The 25,794-nt window shown below is 53.3% G+C and overlaps 11 protein-coding genes across 11 annotated transcripts; 7 read left to right on the top strand and 4 right to left on the bottom strand.

Annotated features, from left to right (window-relative positions):
• Positions 1 to 3: 3 nt before the first annotated feature.
• Positions 4 to 2,372, bottom strand: J4E85_002271 (uncharacterized protein; the record flags this gene model as incomplete). The annotated part of the gene is made up of 3 exons (XM_051466551.1): positions 4 to 981; positions 1,030 to 2,213; positions 2,324 to 2,372. The coding sequence occupies 3 exons, from the start codon at positions 2,370 to 2,372 to the stop codon at positions 4 to 6; spliced, it is 2,211 nt and encodes a 736-aa protein (XP_051329406.1).
• A 2,977-nt stretch (positions 2,373 to 5,349) lies between these two features.
• Positions 5,350 to 6,378, top strand: GCH1 (GTP cyclohydrolase 1; the record flags this gene model as incomplete). Its single annotated transcript, XM_051466550.1, has 2 exons — positions 5,350 to 6,018; positions 6,076 to 6,378. 2 exons carry the CDS (start codon positions 5,350 to 5,352, stop codon positions 6,376 to 6,378), a joined length of 972 nt encoding a protein of 323 aa, XP_051329405.1.
• Positions 6,379 to 7,239: 861 nt separating this feature from the next.
• On the top strand, positions 7,240 to 8,072 carry J4E85_002269 (uncharacterized protein; the record flags this gene model as incomplete). The annotated part of the gene is made up of 2 exons (XM_051466549.1): positions 7,240 to 7,443; positions 7,527 to 8,072. 2 exons carry the CDS (start codon positions 7,240 to 7,242, stop codon positions 8,070 to 8,072), a joined length of 750 nt encoding a protein of 249 aa, XP_051329404.1.
• A 200-nt stretch (positions 8,073 to 8,272) lies between these two features.
• J4E85_002268 (uncharacterized protein) lies at positions 8,273 to 10,064 on the bottom strand (the record flags this gene model as incomplete). The annotated part of the gene is made up of 3 exons (XM_051466548.1): positions 8,273 to 8,876; positions 8,933 to 9,832; positions 9,919 to 10,064. 3 exons carry the CDS (start codon positions 10,062 to 10,064, stop codon positions 8,273 to 8,275), a joined length of 1,650 nt encoding a protein of 549 aa, XP_051329403.1.
• Positions 10,065 to 10,285: 221 nt separating this feature from the next.
• J4E85_002267 (uncharacterized protein) lies at positions 10,286 to 11,945 on the bottom strand (the record flags this gene model as incomplete). Its single annotated transcript, XM_051466547.1, has 2 exons — positions 10,286 to 11,667; positions 11,726 to 11,945. 2 exons carry the CDS (start codon positions 11,943 to 11,945, stop codon positions 10,286 to 10,288), a joined length of 1,602 nt encoding a protein of 533 aa, XP_051329402.1.
• Positions 11,946 to 13,041: 1,096 nt separating this feature from the next.
• Positions 13,042 to 14,343, top strand: J4E85_002266 (uncharacterized protein; the record flags this gene model as incomplete). Its single annotated transcript, XM_051466546.1, has 1 exon — positions 13,042 to 14,343. One exon carries the CDS (start codon positions 13,042 to 13,044, stop codon positions 14,341 to 14,343), a length of 1,302 nt encoding a protein of 433 aa, XP_051329401.1.
• Positions 14,344 to 15,007: 664 nt separating this feature from the next.
• On the top strand, positions 15,008 to 16,732 carry J4E85_002265 (uncharacterized protein; the record flags this gene model as incomplete). The annotated part of the gene is made up of 1 exon (XM_051466545.1): positions 15,008 to 16,732. One exon carries the CDS (start codon positions 15,008 to 15,010, stop codon positions 16,730 to 16,732), a length of 1,725 nt encoding a protein of 574 aa, XP_051329400.1.
• Positions 16,733 to 17,542: 810 nt separating this feature from the next.
• On the top strand, positions 17,543 to 19,096 carry J4E85_002264 (uncharacterized protein; the record flags this gene model as incomplete). Its single annotated transcript, XM_051466544.1, has 2 exons — positions 17,543 to 17,928; positions 18,133 to 19,096. 2 exons carry the CDS (start codon positions 17,543 to 17,545, stop codon positions 19,094 to 19,096), a joined length of 1,350 nt encoding a protein of 449 aa, XP_051329399.1.
• A 1,036-nt stretch (positions 19,097 to 20,132) lies between these two features.
• Positions 20,133 to 20,849, top strand: J4E85_002263 (uncharacterized protein; the record flags this gene model as incomplete). Its single annotated transcript, XM_051466543.1, has 1 exon — positions 20,133 to 20,849. One exon carries the CDS (start codon positions 20,133 to 20,135, stop codon positions 20,847 to 20,849), a length of 717 nt encoding a protein of 238 aa, XP_051329398.1.
• A 357-nt stretch (positions 20,850 to 21,206) lies between these two features.
• J4E85_002262 (uncharacterized protein) lies at positions 21,207 to 23,030 on the bottom strand (the record flags this gene model as incomplete). Its single annotated transcript, XM_051466542.1, has 5 exons — positions 21,207 to 21,274; positions 21,306 to 21,797; positions 21,854 to 22,439; positions 22,488 to 22,798; positions 22,856 to 23,030. 5 exons carry the CDS (start codon positions 23,028 to 23,030, stop codon positions 21,207 to 21,209), a joined length of 1,632 nt encoding a protein of 543 aa, XP_051329397.1.
• Positions 23,031 to 23,373: 343 nt separating this feature from the next.
• J4E85_002261 (uncharacterized protein) lies at positions 23,374 to 25,072 on the top strand (the record flags this gene model as incomplete). The annotated part of the gene is made up of 3 exons (XM_051466541.1): positions 23,374 to 23,485; positions 23,682 to 24,895; positions 24,947 to 25,072. The coding sequence occupies 3 exons, from the start codon at positions 23,374 to 23,376 to the stop codon at positions 25,070 to 25,072; spliced, it is 1,452 nt and encodes a 483-aa protein (XP_051329396.1).
• Positions 25,073 to 25,794: the final 722 nt, after the last annotated feature.

Genomic DNA, 25,794 nt, shown 5'->3' with positions numbered 1-25,794 from the left:
ATTCTACGCCGTAACATCACCGCTCTTCGCTCGCTTCGCGTCCCTTTCCTCGCCAGCATTTGCCTCGGCCCGTCTTTTACCCTCGTCCTTCCTTGCAGTATCCTTCTCTTCCCGCGCAACACGCCGCGCCTCCTTGTCCTGCTTCTCCTTTTCTTTCCGAAGAGCCTTGCTCTCGAACTCGTGCCAGTCACCCTCCAGCTCCTTCAGCGCGTCGGCACGTTTTGGTGGCGGGGCTTCGCTCGTGAAGAAAGGATGCTCGAGCACGTCGGCGGCGGTGGGTCGCGCATTGGGATCGAACAGGAACATTGCCTGGAGAAGCTCAAAAGCCATAGGACTAACACGGTCCTTGTACTTCTCCTCAAAAGTCGACTGTTTTCGCTCGGTTGGCCGTAGCAGTTCAAACCACTGCATGTCGACAATGCCAGGCCAATCCTGCACAGTGGGCGTGCCGAGTATGTTGTAAATTTTGTCCAGCTGATTGATCTCGCCGCCATCGCCAGGGAAGATAGCGTGCCGGGTAAAGATCTCGACCAGTACGCAGGCAGCCGACCAGATGTCGACTGCTGGCCCATACTGTGTTTCTCCCAGCAACAGCTCCGGTGATCGATACCAGATGGTAATGACCCGGTTGGTGTAGTCGAGCTTACTGCTTTTCGCGTAGAAACGTGCAAGACCGAAATCTGCCAGTTTCAATTGTCCGGTATTGGATACAAGGATGTTCGCAGCCTTAATGTCTCGATGTAAAACGCCGCGGCGGTGGAGGTAATCCAGGCCTTCAAAGAGCTGTTTGGCCAGGTCCTTCTTGTGTGCTTGTTCGAGCTTGAAGGTCGGGTGGTTCAAAAGACCGGTAAGATCGTGGGAAAGGTATTCGAAAACCATATAGCAGTCGTTCTTCTCAACCATGACTTCTCGGAGATTAACGATGTTGGCGTGATTAAGAGATTGCAGAAGTTTGACCTCACGGATGGCCGTAACGGGGAACTGGTAGTTGTTAGCGTTATGTCACTGCCTAGCACTGGGTGTTCTTACGCCATCGCGTTCGCCCTCCATACGAATCTTCTTGAGAGCTACCATATCCTTCGTATAGACATGGACTCCCTTGAAGACCTTTCCGTAGGTGCCGGATCCAACCACCGATTCGTTACCGGGCTTCCGGTAATATACAGACTCTGAAGCTGCATGTTCAGGGACCAGCGTAGGCCGAGGTTTCATGCGCTTCCTCATAACGATCTTAGTCTTGGGTATCTGAGGGGGTGGTGACTTTCGCACTGGTCGTGTGTCAGGCCGTGGGTCGAATCGTCTATCGTCAGGTCGTCGGGGTGGGTATGGTTCTCTACGATCTCTCGGATCGCGCATATCTCTGGGATCGCGGTCACGGGTATCGCGCGGGTCTCGTGCATCTCTCGGATCTCGCATATCTCTGTCTCGTGGGTCTCGGAAATCTCGCTCTTTGCCGCGATAGTAGGGCTCACGCGTGTCTCGTAGATCTCGAGTGTCTCTATCGCGAGGGTCTCGATAGGCAGGTTTTCGATCGTAGTAGTTGTCATATCGACGATCTCGTTCCCTGTTGTCTCGGTCGCGGCCACTGTCGTAACCTCTGTCCCTCGCGTCCCGATCCCGATCGCTTCGTGCTTCTGAGTGACGCGGGGAAGCTTCACGTGCCGCTGCCGCTGCCGCTGCCGCCTTTGCTTTGGGGTCAAGAAGAGACTCTTTGGAAGCAGGCGCAGGCTTCTCAGGCTCTTCCACTCCAGGCTTTGCTTTGCTCGCTGGTGGCACAGGATTCTTGGTCTTCAACGAAAAGCCAAATCCTGACTTGGGTGCTGTCGGTGCCTTTGAAGGTGCCATCCTCTTGTCCTCTTTGGAACCCTCGTCTTCTACACGCAGATCTTTGGATGGGCGGAAGGGGTTGTCATCAGCATCCACAGATGCAGAGTCGGCAGGTACTTGCGACGCGACAGCGGGCTGTGGGCGTGGCGCTTCAGTGGCTGGGCGGCCGCCTCGAGTGCCTGACGCTGGCGTCCATGACAAGTTGGAGAATTGGGTAGGCGCGCCACGCCCTCGTCCGCCTGGACCGCCAAACGGTGCGTTTGCGCCAGGACCTGACATTCGGCGGTCGGGGCCGTTGAAGTTGTTGCCGCGGTAGCCGCCATGTCCTCCGCGATGGGGGCTGTTCTGGAAGCCAGGTTGTGGGTACGGTTGGTTTGGGTAGTAACCTGGAGATTGGTTCTGATGGTAAGGAGATTGATTTGGGGTATAGCCATGTGTGGGAGACCTGATGATGTCAGCATGTGGATGACCGAAGGCCGATGGGATGGAAACTAACCCTTGATTAGGATACGGTGGACCATTCCAACCGCCTCGACCGCCGCCATGATATGGCGATTGATTTTGGGGGGAATATTGATTTTGGGCAGGGTACGGTGGTGATTGCTGGAAGCCACCACGTCCCTGGTAGTGATACGCTCCCCTCATCTTGCCGTGGTCTTCCCGACTTTTGGATGTGTCAGAGTTGTAACCTGATCCCGGCGCGGGCGAGCCTCGACGTGAGGCGACCCTGTCTGTTCCTTTATCCAGGCGTTGACGCGGCCTCGATGTAAGAGAGGGCGAGCGGGATGGACGGCGTCGAATGGGCGGGCGGGGCGAACGACTTCTGCGCGGTGATAGTCTGGCTCGGTGGGTATGGGGCGGCGAATTCCTGCGAACTGGGCCTGGAGATCGCCTCCGGGGCGGACGAGAGGGAGATCGAGCACGTCTGGAATCTCGACTGCGACTCCTTGCCCTGTCGCGAGTAGTATAGGGCTTGTAGGACCGTTCACCGCGGTTGTCGAAGGGTGAAATAGGTCTTCGATCAGTTCTCCTAGGCGACAGTCTCCGAGGCGGTGTTCCACGCCTAGATCTCCTGTCGAGTGAAACTGATCTTTTCCGTGCACGATGAGCCACCGGCCTGTAGTGTGTATCGGCAGAGGGCGAGCGGCGGCGAGTCGAGGTGGACGGGAAATACGTGTCGGGCGTGGTTCGTCGAGGTGGTCGATCGCGGTCGGAACGCTGAGCTCGTGGGGAGTATGCCCTCGCAGCAGGCCGGTCCGGCGAAAGTGCACGTCGTGGCCTCGATGCAGAGCGTATTGGGCTGCGACTGCCCTGCCGTTTCACGCGCTTGGAGGAGCCTCGTGGAGATGGAGAACGCGGGTGGTGGCGTTTCGACGATGGAGTTGTGTCGCGATGGTGGTGGTGATGCCGATGCGAGTGGGCAACCCTGTCTGCGCTGGCTTCCCTCTTCGAAGCTCGATGGCGGTCCTCCCCAGAGATGCTGCGACTGCGCCGACGCGCGCGCTCTCTGCTCAAACTTCTTTCGCGTGAACGTCCCCGTGCGTGTCTGGCCGATGAATGCGTGTGGGTGTCGTGTGCGCGGTGTCTGGGAGAATCTCTGGCAGCTCGTGGCACTGGTGACGATGTTCTGCCCTCGTTGTTCCTCTCCCGTGACCGGTCCCTAGATCGCTCTCTGTCCCTACTAGACGAGTCCTCTGGTCTCCACTGGTCTATATCCTGAGCCCGTCGCAGGGCAGCCATAGAGGCAGGAAGGGCATCAGAAGGCGCAAGGTTGCAGCATCAAGAGGTCCGCGGGTCAAAGTGCCACGGCCTAACCGAACAACAAGAAAGTCCGGCACCCTGCTCTCAGCCTTACGAAGCAGTAGTAATGAAAGCGAGAAACAACAAGAGAATCGGCTGCGACTGTAACACACTCCTCAATGCGCTGCCGTTGATGCGCTTTCGATGTTGCTGTCGTGGCCGCAGACGCTGCGCATGCAGCGCCTTCTCGCTCGTCGGTCTTTCGCCTGCCGCTATCGACAACGCCAAGCCCCGTGACAAGTCGCCCTCATCGAGTGTGCATGGAAACCCCTCCCTGGCGCCCAAGACTCCAGCCTGCTCCCAGATTTCATCTCGGTTTGTCCCTTCCGCATCTTCAGATTTTGGAGATCATGTTGCAGTCCACCAGGTGTGCCATATGGCTTCACGACATCTACATAACGCATGCGAAGCAAGACCCCACCACCCTACTAAAGACAACCCCTGACGACCGAAGCTGTGGAGAAGTAATCCTCAATATCAGGCCATGGCAACTCGGGCACGGCGATATTTTCAAACACCAATAAGTCGAGATATCCCGTTATCGGGGGTTGGGCCGATCCAGAAAGGTGATGCGATACTTTTGTAGTTATGTTGAGCTCGCCGCGATCATCTTGACGTTGGGCTTCTCACGTTACCACGATCGGCATGCGAAAGCTCGCGCTCCGCAAGGGAGGAAAGATGGTGTACTTCCCATGTTGGGGGCGCAGTCGATACACCCGATAGCCTAGAGCTGCCAGACCTGGATGCAAGGTATGGCACGGCGCCAGACAGAAGAGCCACAATATGTGAACCAGGCTCACTTGCCGTCCTGGAACGGTCACCAAAGACGAGCAGCCATATGAATCTGGACATACTCTCGACAGCGCCCGGAGCATGTCGCAATTGAGCGGCAGTCGTATGGCGATTGTAGCCCTGGCCGGGGCTGGGAACTGGGAGTTGTAACGATAAGTAGAGGAGACACTGCCTTTGCCCAACGCAGGGTAGCCACAGTATATGTTAAGAATAGTGCACGATGCGTGATTAGTACGCGACTGCGCGAGGGCGGTAGAACGATGCCCAAGCAAGGCCGTGGTAACTTGGTGACCCTTTGCCCTTCTCTGTCATCGCCAGTAGATGACCAATCCTCCCTCGATGCACATCGCATCATCATGTAATGCCACGCTATGATATGCGCAGTGGGTCGAGCAGGGAGATGGGCCCGCGGGCGGCGCTGAAGCGGAAGCGCCGTTTGCTGTTCTGCTCAGGTGAAGCTGCGGGGACCGAAGGAAAGCCCTCGGGCCCCGTCACGGCGGTCTGTCACCCGTTCGCATCATCGCTAGAAATCGTGAATGTCGAGCCGAGCGCTGGTGGTATGGTCGATGCCATGCGTGGTCGGGGCGGCGTGTGTTGATGATGAAGCGTCGGGTAGCGAAGGGTCGTGGTAGTGTCGCAGCTCTCCTGCTGGTCGGCTGCCCGCTTGTCACGTGTCCACCTGGTCAGAGCGCGACGAGGTGTGGCGTCATTGCTAGGTTAGAACGCTAATCCGCATTCGACGGTGCAGGAATAAGTTATTCCCTTGTAGTCATACTGACCGGGCTCCGAACTATTCTCCTGCGGAAAGCATGCGCCAGGCCAAACATGTTTCCCTGGGCATTGTGTCATCCTCTCATCTCTAGTTTGCTGCTTCCTCAGTCTGAAAAGTCCCTTCCCCACTAAAAAAGTCCCGACGAATTCCCCGCGATTATGGACGCCGACACCCCCAAGCCCAAATCCGCGGTTCCCTCCCACATGATGAACGGCGGATCACCCCTCAGGCTCACCACCGAGGCGCGCGACAGGAAAGAGCGCGAGCACCTCTTCAATGCTATAGAGACTTCCAACCGAGGGCGCCAGCCAGTAAACTTTGACGGGCCGACTAGCTATTTCCCCACGAAGGCTTCGGTCGCGAACATGCACACTGACAACCGACATGTCATGGCGAACGGCCAGGTAGACGCCGAAGACCCTTACGAGGGCGCCGTTGCCCAAACACCACTTGCGACCAGTCGCGCCCATAGCCCATACACACAGCATCCCACCATCGACTTCGATGGGCTTAGCTGGCCCAGCAAGGGCACGCGGGAGAGGAAGGAGGCGACCGAGGAGGAGAAGGAAGCCAATCTGAAGAAGCTGTCTGGTGCTGTCCGAACGATGCTTGAGTGTCTGGGCGAAGACCCAGACCGCGAGGGACTGTTGGACACACCCGAGCGCTATGCTAAGGCCTTACTCTTCTTCACCAAGGGCTATGAAGAGAACTTGCGCGACATCGTCAACGGTGCTGTCTTCCACGAGGACCACGATGAGCTCGTCATTGTGAGAGATATCGAGATCTTCTCCCTCTGCGAGCACCATCTGGTCCCCTTTATGGGCAAGGTAAGTCCTTTGTCCTGTTGTATCTGTCCTAAGGAATGTTTACTGACCTCTCTGTAGATGCATATCGGCTACATTCCGAACCGTCGCGTCATCGGCCTCTCCAAACTGGCTCGCATCGCTGAGATGTTTGCTCGTCGCTTACAGGTCCAAGAACGTCTCACCAAACAAGTGGCGCTCGCCCTTTCCGAGATGCTTCAACCACAAGGTGTCGCCGTAGTGGTCGAATCAAGTCACTTGTGCATGGTCATGCGCGGCGTGCAGAAGACAGGTGCTACAACAACTACAAGCTGCATGCTCGGATGTATGCGATCAAGGGACAAGACGCGCCAGGAATTCCTGAATCTCATCAACAGGCGGTAGACATGATATTGGATCAGAGATGCTTCGGCGCATAGTTGGGGTGCCAGGCGGCCTTACTCGTCGCATCATGTGCTATCGTTGCACGACTTTCTGCATTGGCGTTATATGGGACCGGCGTTTGGATGAGAAGTTCATCACTTCCATTAGGTGGGCGGGCTATTGTGTTGCATCACTAGACGCATAGGCCTTTCAACAGGCGTTTTCTTTACTCTTCTACATGTGTATGATGTACGATTCTCTGCGTCGATGTACGCAAACGACCCCCGCGATCCATTTTCGATATAGCATGCATCTGTACTCGTACAGCAACGAGAATAGTCACTGCCGTTCAATTCATCGTCCGTAAATCGCATGCTTAACTCCGAACGCCGCGAGCTCCCATAACCTCGTTTACTAATCAAACGGATCTTCGCGCGCCTTGATGTTCGTCCGTTTTCACGGTATCGGCATCGCAGCGAGATCACCTTCCGCTCCGGAATACCACCGAGGTTGATTCGCGCCCAGCCAGCGATAACTCCGTCCTCATCCTGGCGATAAGTCCATCATCATGGCGATGTTGACGTTGGAAATGCATACCCACACCTCGTATAAGGTAAAGCCGAACAGGTCTGTAGACTACATTGAGATAGAAACATACAAAGTGGGTAACCTTACGTCAACGTAGGTTCCAGGGTGTTCATCGTTTTCAGAGGTTGACGTGCCCAGGAAGTCTCAGTTTGACGGGACGCCTTAGGCATGGACAGAATATAAGAGTAGACATCATGGGCGAATCAACTCTAGCCCGCCAAGTCAAGCAACTTCAGTCTCGTCACACGTTTCCCCTCTTCTCCGTCAGCGTTCAATACACAACTAGCATACACCATGACATCACCAAGGGGTTTCGAACCGTGCTGCCTCAAATCATTCGACTGGAACGGTACACCAAGCGGCCACGAGGCGACAATCGCGAACAACCCAACCTACGTTACCGGCTCCAACCCCAACGCAGCCGTCCTCATCGCCCATGATGCCTTGGGCTGGAGATTCGGAAACACTCGTCTTCTAGCCGATCACTTTGCCAAAGAGGTTCGTCCACGCTCATCTTAGCAATATGATATGTATCTTCTGTCCTCGTGATATAGTGCTGACGAAAATGCTACGCACTCTAGGCAAACGTCACAGTCTATATACCTGACTTCTTCGGCGGCGAAGTACTCGATGTAGGCCTCCTCAAAGCAGGCAAGTTCGACAAACTGGATGTCGAGGGTTTCAAAAAGCGCAATAGTCGCGAGATTCGCGAACCAGAAATCTTCGCATGCGCCAAAGAGCTCCGCGCCAACGGCTTCAAAAAAATTGGTGCAGTGGGCTACTGCTGGGGCGGCTGGGCCATTCTCCGTCTCGCGACTGAGAAACTGGTCGATTGTGTCATCTGCGCTCATCCGTCATTGCTCACTGAGGCTGATTTTGATGGTGTCGATGTACCAATCATGTTCCTGCAGCCAGAACATGATAATATGTTCCCCGAAGAAATGAGATTGTACGCGTTCAAGAAGCTAGTCTTGGAGAAGAAGAACCAAGCGGTTGAGTGGGTGCATTTCCCAGATGCTCACCATGGCTGTTTTACCAAGGGCGACGAGGAAGTTCCGGGAGAAAGGGAGGCTATGATCAAGGCCAAGGATAGGTCGGTGACGTGGTGGAAGGAGTGGCTTGTTTGAGTTTACCTTATGAAGACTTCGACATCTCAGTCCTACCTCATACAACAAAGGAATTGAACAGGTGCTCTGCAGTCTACATCAGTAAAGAACGAAATGCCAAAGCATTTCATACTTCTAGGTTGTTGACTGCTGACAGGCGTTAAATCTTTTGATCGAATGGGTTGGTCTAGCTAGCTGTCTACCACTTACAATCTGCCACTTTACATGTAATCATCCAGATCCATGCCATCAGAATCGAAATCTTTATCCCAAGATTCTATGTCTTCGTACCCAAGATCGCCATATCCAAAGTCTTCAACCGCAAATCCACCACCGGAGTCGACCAGATGCCCACCAAGATAGACATACCTCCACCCGCGACCCGTCTGTGCAGCAACGATCTGCGCCGCCATACTATCCCCCACGCTCTTACCACTCACGATCGCCATATCTGGCCTAGCTTTTGAAATCTTCTTAACGCTTTTGATGTCGAGGTCTTGGTCCCATAATTCCAAATGCCGCAGTTTCTTGGCAAGTGTCAGATCCGCCAGCACATCCTCCAGACCGCGACATTTGATTTTCCCAGGTGTCCTGTCATCACCGGATATAGCTATACGCTCAATGCCGGGGCAGTTCTTGACGATGGAGGTTATTGCGTTCTCCGTGAGGGTATGCGTGTCGCAGAAATCGACATCCTTGAGATGTGGGACGGCGCGTGTGAGGATGGCAACGGCTGCGTCTGAAACATCCCCGTAGTCGCAATATATAGTATGCAGAGATTTGCGAAACTCGCGAGGGGCGGTTGCGATAGCTTTAATATGCATACTGAAGGATAATGTTAGCATATTGAGTGTCAGCTCGGAAGATCTGGTAAAGCTTACTCAGTGACACAGAAGTCATCAGTGAAATGTATCTTTTGGATACTAGTACGCTTAACGTCATCAGGCCAAAGAATTCCCCAGTTTTCCTTCAAAGCGTAGTACAGCTGGTCTGACAATGGGACTTCAGCGGGTTCGTACGGTTCGTACACTGGCTCAGAACGACGGCCGGTGTATATATCATGGAAGTATGCCTCTTCTTCACTGTCGTCTGATGCCCAGGCGCTGCCGTCGCCGTCTTCGTCATTCTCTTCATTTTCGTCGTCGTCTTCGCTACCGTCTTCTTCTTCCTCGCCGTCACTCCCCGTTTCACTCTTGTCGGAATTGTCTCCTTCTGGTATGTCAGACGTGTTAGCACCGGCCTGGACGGATCTTGAGGGCTCTCTGCGCGAAAAGCTGAGGCTCCACGGATGGATTGTAAAGTCTTCATCTACTTTTGGCAACCGATATCCCATATCCTCAAGAGCAGTTTCTTCCCCCTCTTTTAAACACTTGCCTCCAAGCCAATTGAACGACCATACATCACCGCATGCCATAGTGATTCCGGTGGAGATGAGGAGATTACGCCATTTCTTGGAGATACCTTTGATCATCGACTCATCTGTTCCCTGATCATAAAGATAAATGGCTTCGAGGTTTGTGCGCGAATCGACTATGTCTGGCTGGTTGAGAAACCCAGCGAACTTTCCAGTTACAAGTCCAGTCGCGATTTCGGGTCCGGTGACCTTTATTATGGAGATCGAAGGGCAGTTCTTAAGAATATGAACGATGCCTTTATCGGTGACTTCTAATGCCCTGTGTAGAAGGACTTCTCTGAGGTGCGGATTGCGCGATGTAATAACCTTGACATCGGCGTTGGTTAAGTCCCAGCCACTGCAATCCATCTGCAGCACCTCGAGCGACCTGGTATATTGCTTCAAAGCTTCGATATGTTTCCTGTGAACATGATGGGTATCTGTACTCATTTGCAATACATCTAGTGTTCTTACCGTTCTACGTAAAACTGTGGACCAAATTCGACGCATCGAACGCGATCAGTGAGCTTCTTTGCACCAAACGCAGCCTCGGAACCATAGAATACGCGTTCTGATTTCGCGTAGTCAGCGCGCTGGTACGTTGGTGTAGATGACGCCATGACGCATTCAGAAAAATCGGAAGATAGACCAGAGTGGAATCAGATGGCCCGGGGGTTTTCACATATGACAAGTGCACGGGCCATCTGAACCCCTGGGATCAAACGTCACAGAGCGACATTTCGCTTTCCGCAATCCATGGATGATCTGTAACTCACTAAATCTTATTGATCCGTACATCTGGCTACTAGAAATATCGGGTAAGAACAAGATCACGTCTCATCTACATCTGACGGAAGACCGGATAGACGTCGCCGACCTCCATAGGAACAATGCCAAATGAGACATATGAGTCGATGTTCTCAGGCTCTAGCGCGACAAAAGCTAGTCCTGCGTTCTTTTGTGCACTGCTTACGAAGAAGCTGCCAGCAGGCAGCGTGACATCTTGAACGAGTGTTTCCGTAGTAACAGTGTTCAAGATGGCGCCTTCATAGTATGACGAGCCGAGGCTAGAAGAGGTAATGTTGTATGCTTCGACCTCTCCATGGAAAACCTCGGGCATAGTTTCGATCTCCAGTCCTGACACCCTGAGACGCTCGGCAAGGTCAGCCCACGCGCGGGGGATTATGTACCCTTCGGGCCGAGCGCGAGTCATGTTGGCAGTTGCGGGCGTGGTGCTGGAAAATTCGATTGGGAGTTGAACAACCTCGCCGGTCCGACGATCAACCATAGTATAGGTGCGGTTCGAGTAGGTTGTGAAGTCTGTGATGACGATCTCCTCTTTGCTCTCGACAACCTCTGCAATAGCACCCTCGATTGTCTTCTTCACGTCCGCAGCTTCATCTCGAGCAGTCTCAAGCACACCGAGGATCATCTGCAAGCCAGCGACGGTTCGGCGTTTGAACTCCTGGCTTGCGATGCCGATACCTCGCGTCTCAAAGAGAAACGTAACGCATTGTGTGAGTCCCATGGCGTTGCGGCCGATCTTTGCATCGGTTCCCGCCTCATCCAAGCGTGGAGTCGGGTTCGTCCGCGAGGCCGTCACGTATGGCTCTCCGCGCAGACCTTGGGAGAGGAGAGACGCGTTGATTGCGGGCGCAAAGACGGTCTCGGCGAGCGTGCGAATGGATGGATGGATGTTGAGGTTCTTGGCTGCGCTGTACATCCCATCGGCCGCGTTGCTGTAGTTGCCAGAGTATCGCGTCCCAGCCCCATACTCATGCATGTCAATAGCGATGTGTGGTGAGAAGCTGCTGAACCATTGCTTGATGTCGCGGGTCTGCTGTCGAGCAAGCTTGGTGTGGTCGCGGTTTGGGTCGAAGTTTGTAGCCAAGGTCCGCTGGAAGTAGGCATTTCCGTCTGGATTGTAACGCGGCAACACAATAACGTCCATCTTCTCAAGGAAGCTGGCGGCCCACGTCGGGTCGGCATCCATCGCACCGAGAAGAGCCAGAGTGGCTTCGTCGCCAGCGGGTTCGTTCCCGTGAACTGATCCTTGAATCCATACTCGCAATTTACCAGAGGTAGTGTACCCAGAGGATGCGTTCGATGCGGAGGTAGAGAGGTAGGCGTACGGGAACGTCTTGCCTTCTTCGCTCAGGAAGTCGGCCACGTCGTAGGTCATCCATGAAGGATTCTTCGCTGCAAGCTTGCTTATGAACTCCTCTGTCCAGTGTTAGGCTTCCAGAGCTATGATTGGGTTCACCCTTCATCGTTCACGTACCTAATTTGTATTGCGATGTCGCGCCTTCAGTTCCCTCTGGCCAACCCGGATCGAACGAGGCGTTTGGCAGGAACGCGGGACTCAGAAGGGTCACATCTGGCGCTGGGAAGGCTGTCTGCTCCACAAGCTGCGAGTCAAGGTTTACATTGACATGGTTCTCGCCGTATTGAGACTGCGCAAGCGCAGACGCTGCGAAGAGCGCAATTGAAGCTGTACGCATCTTCGTCCGGTCTCAGCTGAGGCTGTCAAATGCGCGCAGGGCACTGATTTGTGCATGACCACTCTTTTTGTATGGCTCTCCCCCATCTTTGGGTGATAGCGCTACGTCAGTCAAGACGCTTTTTCGCTGGTTGGAGTACTTTGCCAAGGAGAATCGACCTTGGCTGCAGTTGCTCCTGCCGTTTCTGGTGTCGTTTTCCTCGGAGATAGGCGTGTAGTGCGCCGTTATCGCATAAGAACGGCATTTCTGCGGCTCTTGATGGAGCATAGTGGTGCTTCTCATGGGCTTCGCGTTGGTGATGAGGGCTTGGAAGGTGGCTGGAGAGGTGACACGCGAAGGGCGCCGACTGCTCGGAATGGTTCCGACACGAGCTCGCATTCGATCGGACGCGTCGCGGAACATGCCGCACGTCAGTGGCACCTGCAGGCGTGGGAAGAAGACAATCTTTTACCTCGCTCGAATCTCACATACATTCTGTGACTTTGGTTACACACAACTGTCACTGCAATTCTCGGTGCAGCGCACCCAACTACTAGGTGACTGCTTAGCCAACATCCCTGCCGCGACAAAAGGCTCCGAGGCTCCAATTGGATTCAGGCTTCCCATCAATCGTATTGAAAAAGACTGTCACTACGTTTGGGGAAAAGGATGAATACCTGCCTCCTGGTCCGGAAGTCTACTTTGCGCTGAAATAATCTCAATTCTCAATCCGAGACTACCTAGGTAATGTAGACTGCAAGGCATCTGTTCATTCTTTTCCCTGTTTGCGGTGCTATATCTCTGATGAGTGTTTCGCTTCAATCATGTTCCGGCACCGTGTGACGCCATGCCATCTCCCCAGCTTCCCCGCATCATGGGACAATAGCCCGAAATGCCGATGCAGGTCCATGCAACCCGCAAGAATTACCTTCCACAGGCGACCAAGTCTGGATACCATCAACCAGCCAGAATTCAGGGGACACGAAGTGGTCACACGGTTCAGAAATGGACACTAAGAGAATTTCATCCGCGTCTTTGATTGCCGGCTCTCATTATGTAGTAGCCGGCATGTATTTAATTGGAGCATAGCCTTTCTTTTAGAGCTCAGCCGAGAATCATGAGACTTTTCTCTTCGTTACTCGCGTGCTGCGTCACGCTTTCTTCTGCGATCTCCATCACTTCAACCAAGAACTGGAACATCACGAATGATGTGGAGGGTTCAGTCCGTCTCAATGGCCTTGCTTTCCAACAACACGCCTTGACCACCTTTGGCGACTACCAATACGTCGCATTCTACAAGACAGCTTCTGGATATGGCAAACATCATGTCAACCTCGGTCGGCGCAAAATCAACCCTGCTTTGAGTGATTGGCAGTACTTTGCGTTCACAGACTATGTGCAAACGACTCTCGATGAACACAACACTATCAGCATGGGCATTAGCGGCGACGGCAAGATTCATCTGAGCTTCGATCATCACGACGTACCACTCAACTATCGTGCGAGCAACACAGGCATCGCTAAAACAATCCCCGAACAGTGGACAGCCAGCGCCTTTGGAGCGGTCCAACACAGTCTGCCTGGCTCAACCGGACCATGGACGCCGCTCACATACCCTCGTTTCGAACGCCTCGACAACGGCGATCTTCTGATGGAATTCCGTATTGGCCAGTCTGGCGCCGGTGACTCGTACATACATCGATACTCTTCAACATCTGGGCAGTGGAGCGCGGTCGGCAAATACCTCCAAGGTCAAGACAACAATGCATACATCAACGGCATCAGCAACCAGGGTGGAAAGCTCTTCGTCTCGTGGACGGTGAGGGAGACACCTACTCCCTCGACGAACCACGACTTCTACTTCGCCTTGTCGGAGGATGATGGCAAGAGTTGGAAACAGACTAATGGTCAAACTGTAGCAAAGCCGATAACGCCATCCACGCCTGGAATCAAGGTGTATTCAATCCCACAAAACAGCCAGATCATCAACCAAGAAGCCCAGTGCGCTGACCAGAAAGGCCGATTCCATGCCCTCATGCGCGACAATTCGACAGGGACGGCGCAATTCTACCATTATCTCCGAACTCCAGAGGGCAAATTTTCCAAGACCGCCATCAAGACGCCTGGTCTGTCAACGCCCCCATATCTTGCCTATCGAGGTAAAATCGCCGCCGTAGGCGACAATGTCTTCGCGATCCTACCAGATCAACCGAAGATGACTGTGCAAATTTGGGCCGCGACAGCCGCCGGAGCATACAACGACTGGAAGAAGTTGGCCGAGGTACCAAACGCTGCTGGTGAGCCGTTGGTGGACGAAGAGAGGCTGGACAAATTCAACGTCTTGAGTCTTTTTATCAGGCAAGGTGGGCCTTTCGGCACACGAAAAGTACAAGTCTGGGATTTTGGGCTCGCGCTTTGAAGAACAGAGTGCGCTTTTGACTCAGACTGGGGCTTGGTCTTCGTTCGAGCGAGTCGCCACGGCATATACCAATACATTAGTTCCAACAACACCAGCATTAGAACAAGAAGTTGAGGTTCTAGTGGCTTTGTTCCCGCACATTCTGTCTTGGCGCACTGACGCTCCTCATTTACTGCTGCTGACAGAACAAGATCGGAGCATGGAATGTTTCTCGGGAAGATTTCGCATCGCGCTAGCACGTCCGTTGACGCAATTGCACATCGGTCCCATCAATCCTAACCCAACGCTTAAAAGTAAACCTGGGCAACCGAGAACGCACGTTTACCCCAGGCCTGAATCTAGCTAGGTGCGGCGTAGTCTTTGAGTGGTTTTGCGGAGAAGGTACGTACTTGGAAGCTCCGATATGCCCAATTCCCTCGATGCCGGCTCAACCTCATCATGCACCCACCGGCTACAGTACACGGATACGAAAATGCTGGTACCCATGGGGTGACAAGCGGAGTAAGATGGAGGAAGACATGCGGGGCACGTCCACATCTGGTTTTGTCATCACAGCCGATGCGAAAATTTGCCCTCTAGTCCCGGATGCATCCCGTCCTTCGAGAAGCATAAAGCTGGCGGTATATCTCTAATTGATCGGCATCGGACCGGAAATCATCTCACCATGCCTTCCCATCTCTCTGTCCTCGCAGCCATCGGTGGCCTGCTCACGTTTGGACATGCCCAGAATTCGTCAGCCCCTTCAGCCTCAAGCACATCGACGTACTCGCAACCCAATGTACCGACTGGGGTCCCGATTTCAGGCGACTACGATGAGCCGCTTCGACCTCAAGTGCATTTCAGCCCGCCCGCTGGGTTCATGAACGATCCGAACGGCATGTACGTAGACCAAGACGGGGTTTATCATCTTTATTATCAGTACAACCCGACCGAGAACATCGCAGGAAACCAACACTGGGGCCACGCGACCAGCAAAGACCTGTACACATGGACAAATCAGCCCATCGCCATCTTCCCTGGTGGTCCAACCGAGGGCGTTTTCTCCGGATCTGCCGTCATCGATCACAACAACACCAGCGGCTTCTTCCCGAACCAGACCAACGGCGTAGTCGCAATCTACACCATCAATGTTCCCGAGAACCAGACCCAGCACATTGCCTACTCCCACGACAACGGATACTCTTTCACCAAGTACGAGAACAACCCTGTCATTGTTCCCGGTGGAACCAACCCCACTCAATTCCGTGACCCGAAAGTCATCTGGTACGAGCCTACTGAGAGCTGGGTCATGGTCGTGGCTTACCCCATCGACTTCAAGATCGGCATCTTCACAAGCCCTAACTTGATCGACTGGACTCCCACCAGCAACTTCTCCAGCTACGGCATCACCGGTCTGCAGTACGAGTGCCCGAATATGGTTGAGATGCGTGTGCAGAACTCCACTAGCGACGAGTCCAAGTATGTTATGTTGATTTCCATCAACCCGGGAGCTCCTCTCGGCGGATCTATCACGGAGTACTTCGTCGGTAACTTCAACGGCACGCATTTCGAAGCTGATGACGCCCGAACACGCCTCACGGATTTCGCCAAGGACAACTACGCCGGTCAGTTCTTCTACGGTATTCCCGCCGACGAAGACCAGGTTACGCTCAACTGGGCGAGCAACTGGCAGTACACCAACGTCGTTCCCACTGCTGGTGAGGAAGTCGGCGATGGCTTCCGTAGCGTCATGACCGTACCCAGAGGCCATTACCTCAAAGATCTGCCCCGCCAGGGTCTGTCTTTGATTTCGTACCCCTCCAACATCATGTCGATCGTCGAAGAGGAGCTCGCTTCCACTCAAATCACCAGTAACGGCACTGCCTTCGTAGACTACTCCACCGTCGAGTCGGGCGCACTTTACTTCGAAGTCAATGTCACTGGACTCACTGGCGGTCCTTCCCTCGCGGGATCTATTAGCTTCACCTTCCAGTCTTCGGTTTCCGGCGAGTCGATCTCAGGTGGAACCTTCCTCTCATCTGGCGATGTTTGGCTGGACCGCGGAAAGACTGAGGCTTTCCAGAGCCCTTACTTCAACGACAAGTTCACTGCCACCGGTCTTTACGACGACAGACAGGGCTCATGGAAGATCTCGGGTATCATCGACAGGAGCATTATTGAGGTCTTCCTGAACGAAGGCGAACTTGGTGCGACCGCAGTCTTCTTCCCTACGCAACCGCTCGATATGATGATGCTGAGGGTGGCGGGCTTGAACGAAACAGTAACCGCCAGTGTTGGTGTTTGGTCTTTGAAGGCTGCTTGGTTAAACCAGGCCGATGCCAATGGCACAGTTTCCGGTAACACGACCGAGGGTAGCAGCGCAATGCTAGGCTCTGCAAAGCTCTTCTAAGCATGTAGTTTAACACAGTAGTATGTGTGCAATATTAATGCCCAAGGCGGACTTACATCCCCAATAATCACTTAGCCCTTCTACGTGACGTCTCTACTATACCAAGGTCTATCCGACCTGCCCTTTTGAACACTACAACCGTGAAAATATTAGATCATCTGACTTCCTGCGGGTGTCACTTACTCCGCAGGCCGATAGATTCTCCACTCCGCAACTCGTGATCCGGTGGCAAGGGTGACATGGTGGGGACGAGCCCCTTAGCGTCCGCCTCCACACCCGAACCTTAATGGCGGATACAACACCCAATATCGTTACGTGCATACTATTACTGTCGCATGGCTTCGGCATATGTCCCACTGCCGTCATTGTGAGGCAAAACATATGTTGATGCGGAAGAACTCTACGCCGAAATCTTCCGCTGCCACTGCGACCGTAGAGTTCGTCGACGGAGCAACTCCGGCTGTAATCCGGTTCGTTGGAACTCTACCAAGCGCCGGCGCAACCTTGATTCTTTGAACATCCTCATTCGCAGATGGGTCTTAGTCTTAATGTGGGTGTTGTGAGTGGCTCGTCGTCCAAGGCTTCGCCGCAAGGAATTGGTCGAGCGCCGAGGTAGTACCACTACATCGTGTATAGACTACCCCGCTTCCAGCATTATCCAAGAGCCAAGTGGAACTTAGTGAGAATATGGTGTGTGCGGGCGCGTTACCTGAATGAGGCGCCGAGATTGAGTTGACTGCTATATTTATAAGAGAGCGACGATGAGAGTATGTAGTGAAAATCAACCGCTCCGTCCAATACCACACTACAATGCGTACATCGACCTTCATCAGAGCAGCCGTCGTGCTAGCCAGCAGTTACTCGGTTGATGCCGATGTCACGACTACCATTGACCCAAAATCGAACTGGGGTACTTGGGAAGGCTGGGGAACGTCTTTGGCATGGTGGGCGCAGCAGTTTGGGAACCGAGACGACCTTGCGGATATCTTCTTTACGCTGAAGCAGACCAAGTTCAACGGCGAGACTCTTCCGGGTCTTGGCTTCAATATCGTACGTTACAATGCCGGTGCCTGTAGCTGGAACACCATCGATGGTGAGAAGATGGTGGTGTCTCCAAACGTAAAAAGGTCGAGACAGATGGAAGGCTACTGGTTGGACTGGAAGAGCAGCGACCCGGCCTCTTCAAGCTGGAATTGGTATGATATTCACCTCCTGAGTGTGCCACGGGGCTGTTTACTGATCATCGTCTGTGTTCTAGGACGGTTGATGTCAACCAGCGAGCAGCACTCCAGAAAGCAATCGCACGTGGAGCAGACAGAACAGAGTTGTTCTCAAACGCACCGATGTGGTGGTAGGTACAATTCAGGGACAAAATGTGTGTAAGGTATTGACTTGTTCAGGATGACGAAGAACCACAATCCATCGGGAGCTGCGGACGGAAGCGAGAACATCCAGTCGTGGAACTTGGAGCAGCATGCAGTATATATGGCGACGGTCGCAAAGTATTTCAAGGATAACTGGGGGGTCGAATTCGAAACTGTCGACCCTTTCAACGAGCCGAGTGCGAACTGGTGGAAGGCCGACGGCACACAAGAAGGATGCCACGTTGATGTGTCCACTCAAGCCAAGATCGTCGGTTATCTCGACACGCAACTCTCAAATCGTGGGCTCTCAACAAAGATCGCTGCCTCAGATGAGTCGTACTACGATCAAGCTGCCACCACGTTGAAGACAATCGGCAGCAGCGCACTCGGCAAGATCAACCGGATAAACGTCCATGGATACCAATACGGAAGCGGCGACCGCGCTGGTGTTCGCACACTGGCTACACAGGCCGGAAAAGCTCTCTGGAACAGCGAATACGGTGATGGCGTGGCTTCTGGCGAGAACCTCGCCAAGTACCTCTTCCAGGATCTTCGCCAGCTGAAGCCTACGGCGTGGGAGTACTGGCAGGTCCTCGACCAGGGAGGCTGGGGTCTTGTCGACGCGGACAATGATGCGAAAACACTGGGTACATCGACGCAGAAGTACTACGTGCTTGCGCAGTTCGCCCGGCACATGCGCCCGGGTATGAAGATCCTCGATGGTGGCCGAGACAACGTCGTCGCTGCCTACGATGCTAGCAAGTCGTTGTTGGTCATCGTGGCCGTGAACTGGGACGCTGCACAGTATATCAACTTTGAGCTGTCGGGGTTCTCGGGGCGTCCTTCATCCGGCGCAACTGTCTCGAGGTGGAGCACCCAGATCGGGAGCGGCGATCGTTACGTGCAGCATCTCGATACCACGATCAGTGGCACAAAGTTCTGGTCAAAGTTCGAGAAGAACATGGTGCAGACTTTCGAAGTAACCGGGATCAAGTTGTAGAGAATAGCGCATGCAATAGTGTGCTAATACGAAACTGTTCCGTTGATGAGGTCAAGCGTTCGTTCGCGACATTGGGTGTGGGTCCACATCGTGTTATGTTATCCGATTTTTTGCTTTCTTCTGACCCATACCTCTTGATCTTCACTTCCTGGCCTTTGCTGGGTTTCCCAAACTTGAAGCCTATAGCTACCGCGGTCCGATCGACCGGTGTGAAGATCGAACGACCAGTCGTGCTTTGGACACTGGATGCCTGAACTGAGCACGACGCCAAAGTCTTCGATGTCGAAGGGTGTACCATTAGAGAGTGGATACGAAGAGTGCGGGCATTCCTGTGCGGGTCTTGGTCAACATAAGCCCAGTACACATAGTGCCAATGTCGTAACGTACGTGGTTCACCGCGACAAATTTTCCTTTGTACTGAAATACCATTACTTGGTCCTTTGCATCGCCACCAATTTCGGGGTCCTTCCAGTCATCAATTGCGACCTCTGTGGCTTTGGAGCTGTCGTCGCGAGGCACGTGAAACACCCGGCATCCAGCCACATACTTTTCGCCGCATGGGCGCTGTTCGCCGACGCGCGCGGAGTCGTCGAGATTCGGGTACGACGTCACTGCGCCAGCGCAAAACCACGCGTTACCAGCCTGAGATGACCGAGAAAACGGATTGACCAGGAACGACATGCTGGGAGGCGATGACGCCAATGTGTGCGACGCGTTGATTGCACGCGACGATGTACGATGGTGGGTGCCAGGTCTTCACTAGCACCACGCTAGCCGCAGTGGAAAGCGGCTAGACTGGTCTATGTCAAGTTGTCAACAGAGACTTCCGCTTCCACGCCCTGTGGTCAAATCTGGAAGTCTGGTTCCAAACATGGAAAATTAGAGCGCTTAGCTAAACAGCGTAGACAATGGTTAAATACCGAGATGGCTTCAAAGAGCCAGCATGTGTACATTTCCACGCTCCTTGCATACCATCGCACCTGTCTTCAGACCTCGACTAGCTGATATTCGTCGCTCATATACAACTACATCCAAAATGACGAACATCCAAGACCCTTCAAGTTATCTTGCCAACGCGCGCATCGCTCCAGAGATCTTCCAACTCCGGCCCGATTATCGCGCTCTACTTATGGTCGTCAGCAACATACCACCAGGCCCTTCCGACTCAGCAAGCGAGGCTTTCCTCTTCTCGGCAGAAACATCAGCCAAAGAAGTACTCACGAAAACTCCGGTGAACGACATTGCGCACGTGGCACAATGGAAGGAAGCCTACAAAGCCTTCGGCGCAAAGCCCAAAAAGACCATGAACAGTCTCGAAGCCCTGTTGCGTCGTGTAGATGCAGGCTTACCGCGTGTGAATCGCTTGACGGATATTTACAATGGAATTTCTATCAAACATCAGATCCCTCTTGGAGGCGAAGATCTTGACAAATACCAGGGAAGCCCGTTCCTGATACGCGCAAAAGGCGACGAGAAGTTCGACACGAAATCTGGCGGCGAAGTCGTTATCGAGCACCCGAGTCCCGGAGAGGCAGTCTGGTGCGACGATGGTGGTGTGACATGCAGACGTTGGAATTGGAGGCAATGCTCGAGGACTGCGTTGAGCGACGGCACATCGAATGTACTCTTCATTCTGGATGCGTTGGAAGCCATCGATGATGCGAAACTGAATGCTGCGGCGGACGAGTTAAGTCAAGAACTGCAGAAGCTGTCCGCAGATGTAAAAGTCGAACGACGTCTCTTGACATCGTGAATACTCTCCATCATGCAGCAGTTGCATTGCACTATGTATTTGCTACCTATAACGCGTTGTGGTCTCCATTGGGTGTCGACAAGGATGGTTTATAGACTGTTTATGATAATGTCCGCAGCCTATTCAACTTTAGCGTATATTCTGCAACATTTACAATCCCACTGACCTTCTCTGCAATCGCATACGCTGTTGAGCTCGTATGTGCACTTGGTAGGAAAGGCAGAATACTGATATCAACAACGCGCAATCCGGCCGCACCATGCACCCTTAGATCTGGTCCTACCACACCTCCCAGATTCCTCGGTATCATCGCAGCTGTGCAGCATGGGTGCAGATGCGAGAGTACCATGGAACTCTTTATGTAAGATTTGAGGTCTTCATCTGACTGAACAGCTGGACCAGGAGTGGCTTCAACCGCACCGTACCTGCGCATAGTCGGAGTATCCAGTACCTTACGAAGCCATTTGATATGCGCAATATGAATGGAAAAATCGACGGGACTGGAGCCAGCGCGGTAATCAAGTATGGGCTGAGCTAACAGGTCGGTTGAATTGAGGTGAACAGTACCGCGACTTAGTGGATGGAGGATAATAGGACGCATAGTCGTCCCAGTCGCAAAGGGTACTTCTGCACTGGGGGCTTCTGGGTTTACGAGAAGGTCGGCAAGGACGTGAAGTTGACGTTTGTAGCCAGCAACAAGGCTTGGGTCGGAGTTCTCTGGCAAATGAGCAGCCGCTGAGTCGCTATCAGCCGTCTTGCGCATCTCCTCAATGATTTCCATGTACTCTTCGGTCACGTTAGGAAGTGAGATGTACAGGGCAGTATTACTCATGGCCAACGTGTAAGGGCCTCGTGCTGGCGTCATATTGAACTCTGCTACTGCTCTGGCGGCATAAGCAGGATCAAGCATGTCTGAAGGCATATTGGAGAAGTTGCCAGGCTTCGTATCTGTGACACAGTCAGTGATCAGAGTGTCACCCTTAATGAGCAACCGGGATACTCACAGTTCCACGATATGCCGGGAGAAGAGTGATCTTGCAAGTTTGAGCCTACTCCAGGAAGATCCAGTACCGCGGTGATGTTCAAGTCATTGAGGAGAGCTGCAGGGCCAATGCCGCTCCTTTGTAGGATGGTAGGTGTGTGCATTGCGCCGGCAGAAATGACAACTTCGGCTTTGGCGGTTACATTGAACACTTCATCGTTAGAAAGAGATCGTATCTCTACCCGTGGTGGCCCGTGTGAGACGCCGTCAGTGTAGACAACCCTGATGACCTGATGCTTGACCAGCAAGTCGTAATTTGGTCTATCCGAAACGTCAGAGTAGTGGCCTAAACCAGCGTGCGAGCGCCTGGCCGTGACTGGATGCTGAGATATGGGTAGCCAACACATGCCTTCTTTGTCACCACCTCCACACTCATCTAGGGCTCGGATACCCATATCTCTCCAAGCATCCCTCGCGAGGTGAATGTCGCCCCATAGAAAAGGTGGGAAACTCGAATGGATGGGAGTCGTGCCGCCATACGCGGACATGTCCCAAGTGAACCCATACTGTTCCACCACGCTTGGCTCTGGTGGAGTGAAGGTCACGCTCTATATGGAGTCAGCTTAACGTCGGACACGAGCGGCAACCATACTCACCTTCTTGAAGTAGGGAAACAGGCTCTCCCAATCCCACTTGATCGTGCTGTTTGCAAACTCAGGACCTCCAATCTTGGTCCAAGCGTCGTAGTCATGTCTAGATCCTCGATCAAAGTACTGGCCGTTGATGGCGCTACTGCCACCGACAGTCTGGCCAACGAGCAGCAAAGCCTGTTTGCCATTCATTTCCGGATTAGGTACTGAGTTGAATGTGAAGTATCCCGATTTGTTAGTTGGCCCGCCCCAAACGAGACTTGGCGGATCAAATGCCCCTGGCGCATATGCGACTTCGCCGTACTCGACAACCAGCACTGTTTCTGTGATGGAGGTTAGTCAAAAGTACTTTGTAGACGGATGTGAGAACTTACTCTCTGGGAAAGCCTCAGTAAGTCGATCAGCTACTGTTAGACCAGAAGTGCCGCCCCCGACGATAACCCAGTCATAGGTAGGACGAAGCTCTGAGATGTGGCGTTTGAAAGCAGCGTGTGGGAGCGCATTAGCGCAAGTGACGGCTAATCCGACTGATAGGATTTGTGGAATCATGGCTGTCCGTTCAAAAAGTATCACTCCGATGGTCTACCGAGCGTCTTCTCTTATGTCGCTGCTATCGCGTTGCTATGCTGCTGTGCCACCCGAACGCTCGTGTCATTGGCACTCGATAGTGCGCGTTGGCATCTGCCGGTCGTGTGGACCGCTCGTGATCGGTATGAAGTGCTCATTGGTCCTAACCTCCGTTGTAAGTCAGACTTCGTAAGCGTTGCTGTGCATCGCAGCATGCGGTTGTGGTGAGATGCGTGCAGGAGCGAGCGACCCCGCTCGAACAGGAAGATTCATTAGTAGCCTGACTCGTGTCCGTTTTCTTGAGTGAGCATATCGCATATTCATCATGTCTTTGTTTGCGCAGCTCTACGCGGCGAAATGGCTGCTCGTAGCGGTCATTCTTGTGGCCTACGCTTTGGCGACCTTCGTTCGCTACCGGCGCCTTCGAGCCTTCCCTGGTCCGATCAGCTCGGGATGGTGTGAACTGCTGCATATGCGCGCGATACTGAGTCGACATTCACATCTCTGGTACAAAGCCGTCGGCGATGAATATGGTGAGTAGATAGTTGGAAGTCCCGAGGTCGCTGCGCGGGAGAGGCGCCGTCTTGCCCCTGTGCGGCCCGCTTGCCCCTTGCTGATAGCGCCAAACTGCAGGCGCCCTCGCTCGCATCGGTCCTAACGACCTCCTCACATCCTCGCCAGATCTGCTGGCCCATATGAACGCAGTGCGCTCGCCGTACACTCGCACAGCATGGTACAATAGTGCCGTGCGGATGGAGGTTGGGAAGGACCATGTCTTTAGCCAACTCGACGAGGTGCAGCACACGAAGCGGCGCCAACAGATGGCGTCTGGGTACTCAGGCAAAGAGAATTTGTCCCTGGAATCTGACATGGACGAACACATACACCAGCTTCTGGACCTGATCAAATCAAAGTATCTTTCGACTGTTACGCGGCACACGCCCGTGGATCTCGGGAATAAGATTCAATATCTTACTCTCGACGTGATCAGCAAAATCGGCTTCGGTAAAGCGTTTGGGGACATCAGAGCCGATGCTGACCTCGACGATTATATAAGCGCTGGTCGAGTCGGGTTGGCAATCATGGTCTTCACCGGGGCCCTTGGACTGACACCTTACCTCCATTGGCCACCCATCGCGCGCATGCTCGGGCCCTCAGACAAGGACAAGAGTGGTTATGGAAAGATGAGAACGGTAGCTCGGGAACTCATCGATTCGCGTCTGGAGAAGCCCACCAATAGTCGCTCGGACATGCTTTCGTCGTTCATACGCCATGGATTGACACGCGACGATATCGTGACTGAATCGATGCTCACGATTCTAGCAGGGTCTGACACGACTGCGACTGCTATACGTGGAACGATGCTCTATCTTATGACCACCCATAGGGCGTACAAAAAGCTGCAGGCCGAGATTGACGCTGCCGTTACTTCAGGTCATGCTGCTAGCTCGACCGGTATCGTGTCTGACGAGACGATGAAGAGCCTGCCATACCTACAAGCCGTAATGCGTGAAGGGCTTCGAATTCATCCACCTGTCACTGATATTGCTCCGAAGAAGGTACCCGTTGAAGGCGACAATGTCACGATCAACGGTAAAGCGTATTTCCTTCCTGGTGGTACCAACATTGGGTATAACGTAATGGGCCTTAATCGAAACAAGGAGATATTTGGTGAAGATGTCGACTGCTTCAGACCGGAACGTTGGCTACTCGATGAGCACAACGAGATCCAGCTTGAGCGCTTGAACGCTATGCGCCGTACTACAGACATGATTTTCGGGTATGGCAAGTACCAGTGTCTCGGGAAGCCTATAGCATGGTTGGAGATGAGGAAGGTCATTTTCGAGGTTCGTTATTCCAGACTTTCGTACCGAGTCCCTATGCTAACCTGTATCTAGTTCCTACGACATTTCGATTGGTCTCTTGCAAGCCCAGAGAAACCGTGGAGATCTAAGAACTACTTCGGCGTCTTCCTGCAAGACCAAATGTGGTGCCACATTACTGAGAGAGAACATGGCTTATGAGGGCCTCTGCGTGACGGATGTGAGTCACGTGAAAAGTCGCAGGGCTTCCAAGGTTTCTTTGACGTCAACTTAAATTGATCCCAAGGCTTCTTTCCCTATGTTCGTTAACGGCCCCTTTACTGTCCAATCAGTCTGTTCAGATAGGGCGGAAAGTTAATTATTCCGGACAGGATTCTCGGGGTTTGTGATGTTTTATCCAACCTGTCCGGATTTCGACCAAGTTTCCGGTTGAATGACCTGCGCACGGTGCGTTATGCACGGCATATCGTGATGCTTGCGGGGTAATGTGGAGCGAATGTCTACCCCGGACTAGCCACCAATTTGCATCAACCGAGATGCATCAACTCGCCGGCTAATATGACACATCGCCCACGTTTTGACTCTGCTGACCGGCTTCGCAGTTGTATGTGATCGCATGAGGCACTGCATATGTGACTTATGCAGTCCGATAGGCTGACACATTCTTCACGACTGTTCCGATGCGCTTCGCCCGGGCGACCAAGCAACCATTACAATGCCAAGATCGCAAAAACAATCCTAGAATGCTTCTGTTCGGCAAATGACTACCGGCTAGGTAGACGGCGATGTACTCATATTTCTCATTGGTGGATCTTCAGCAACGATGCTTCCGTACAGCCTCATGGAGAGGCTTCAGATGGCAACTGTTGTATATGAGCGAATGCATATGCGTTGCAAGCATGGCGCGATTCCCCAGATCCTTC

Source organism: Alternaria conjuncta (assembly GCF_024043145.1).
Source record: "Alternaria conjuncta strain BMP 0040 chromosome Unknown scaffold_3, whole genome shotgun sequence".
Classification (NCBI taxonomy): domain Eukaryota; kingdom Fungi; phylum Ascomycota; class Dothideomycetes; order Pleosporales; family Pleosporaceae; genus Alternaria; species Alternaria conjuncta.
Note: the sequence above shows the minus strand (reverse complement) of the source record. Positions and strands in the feature narration are given on the sequence as shown.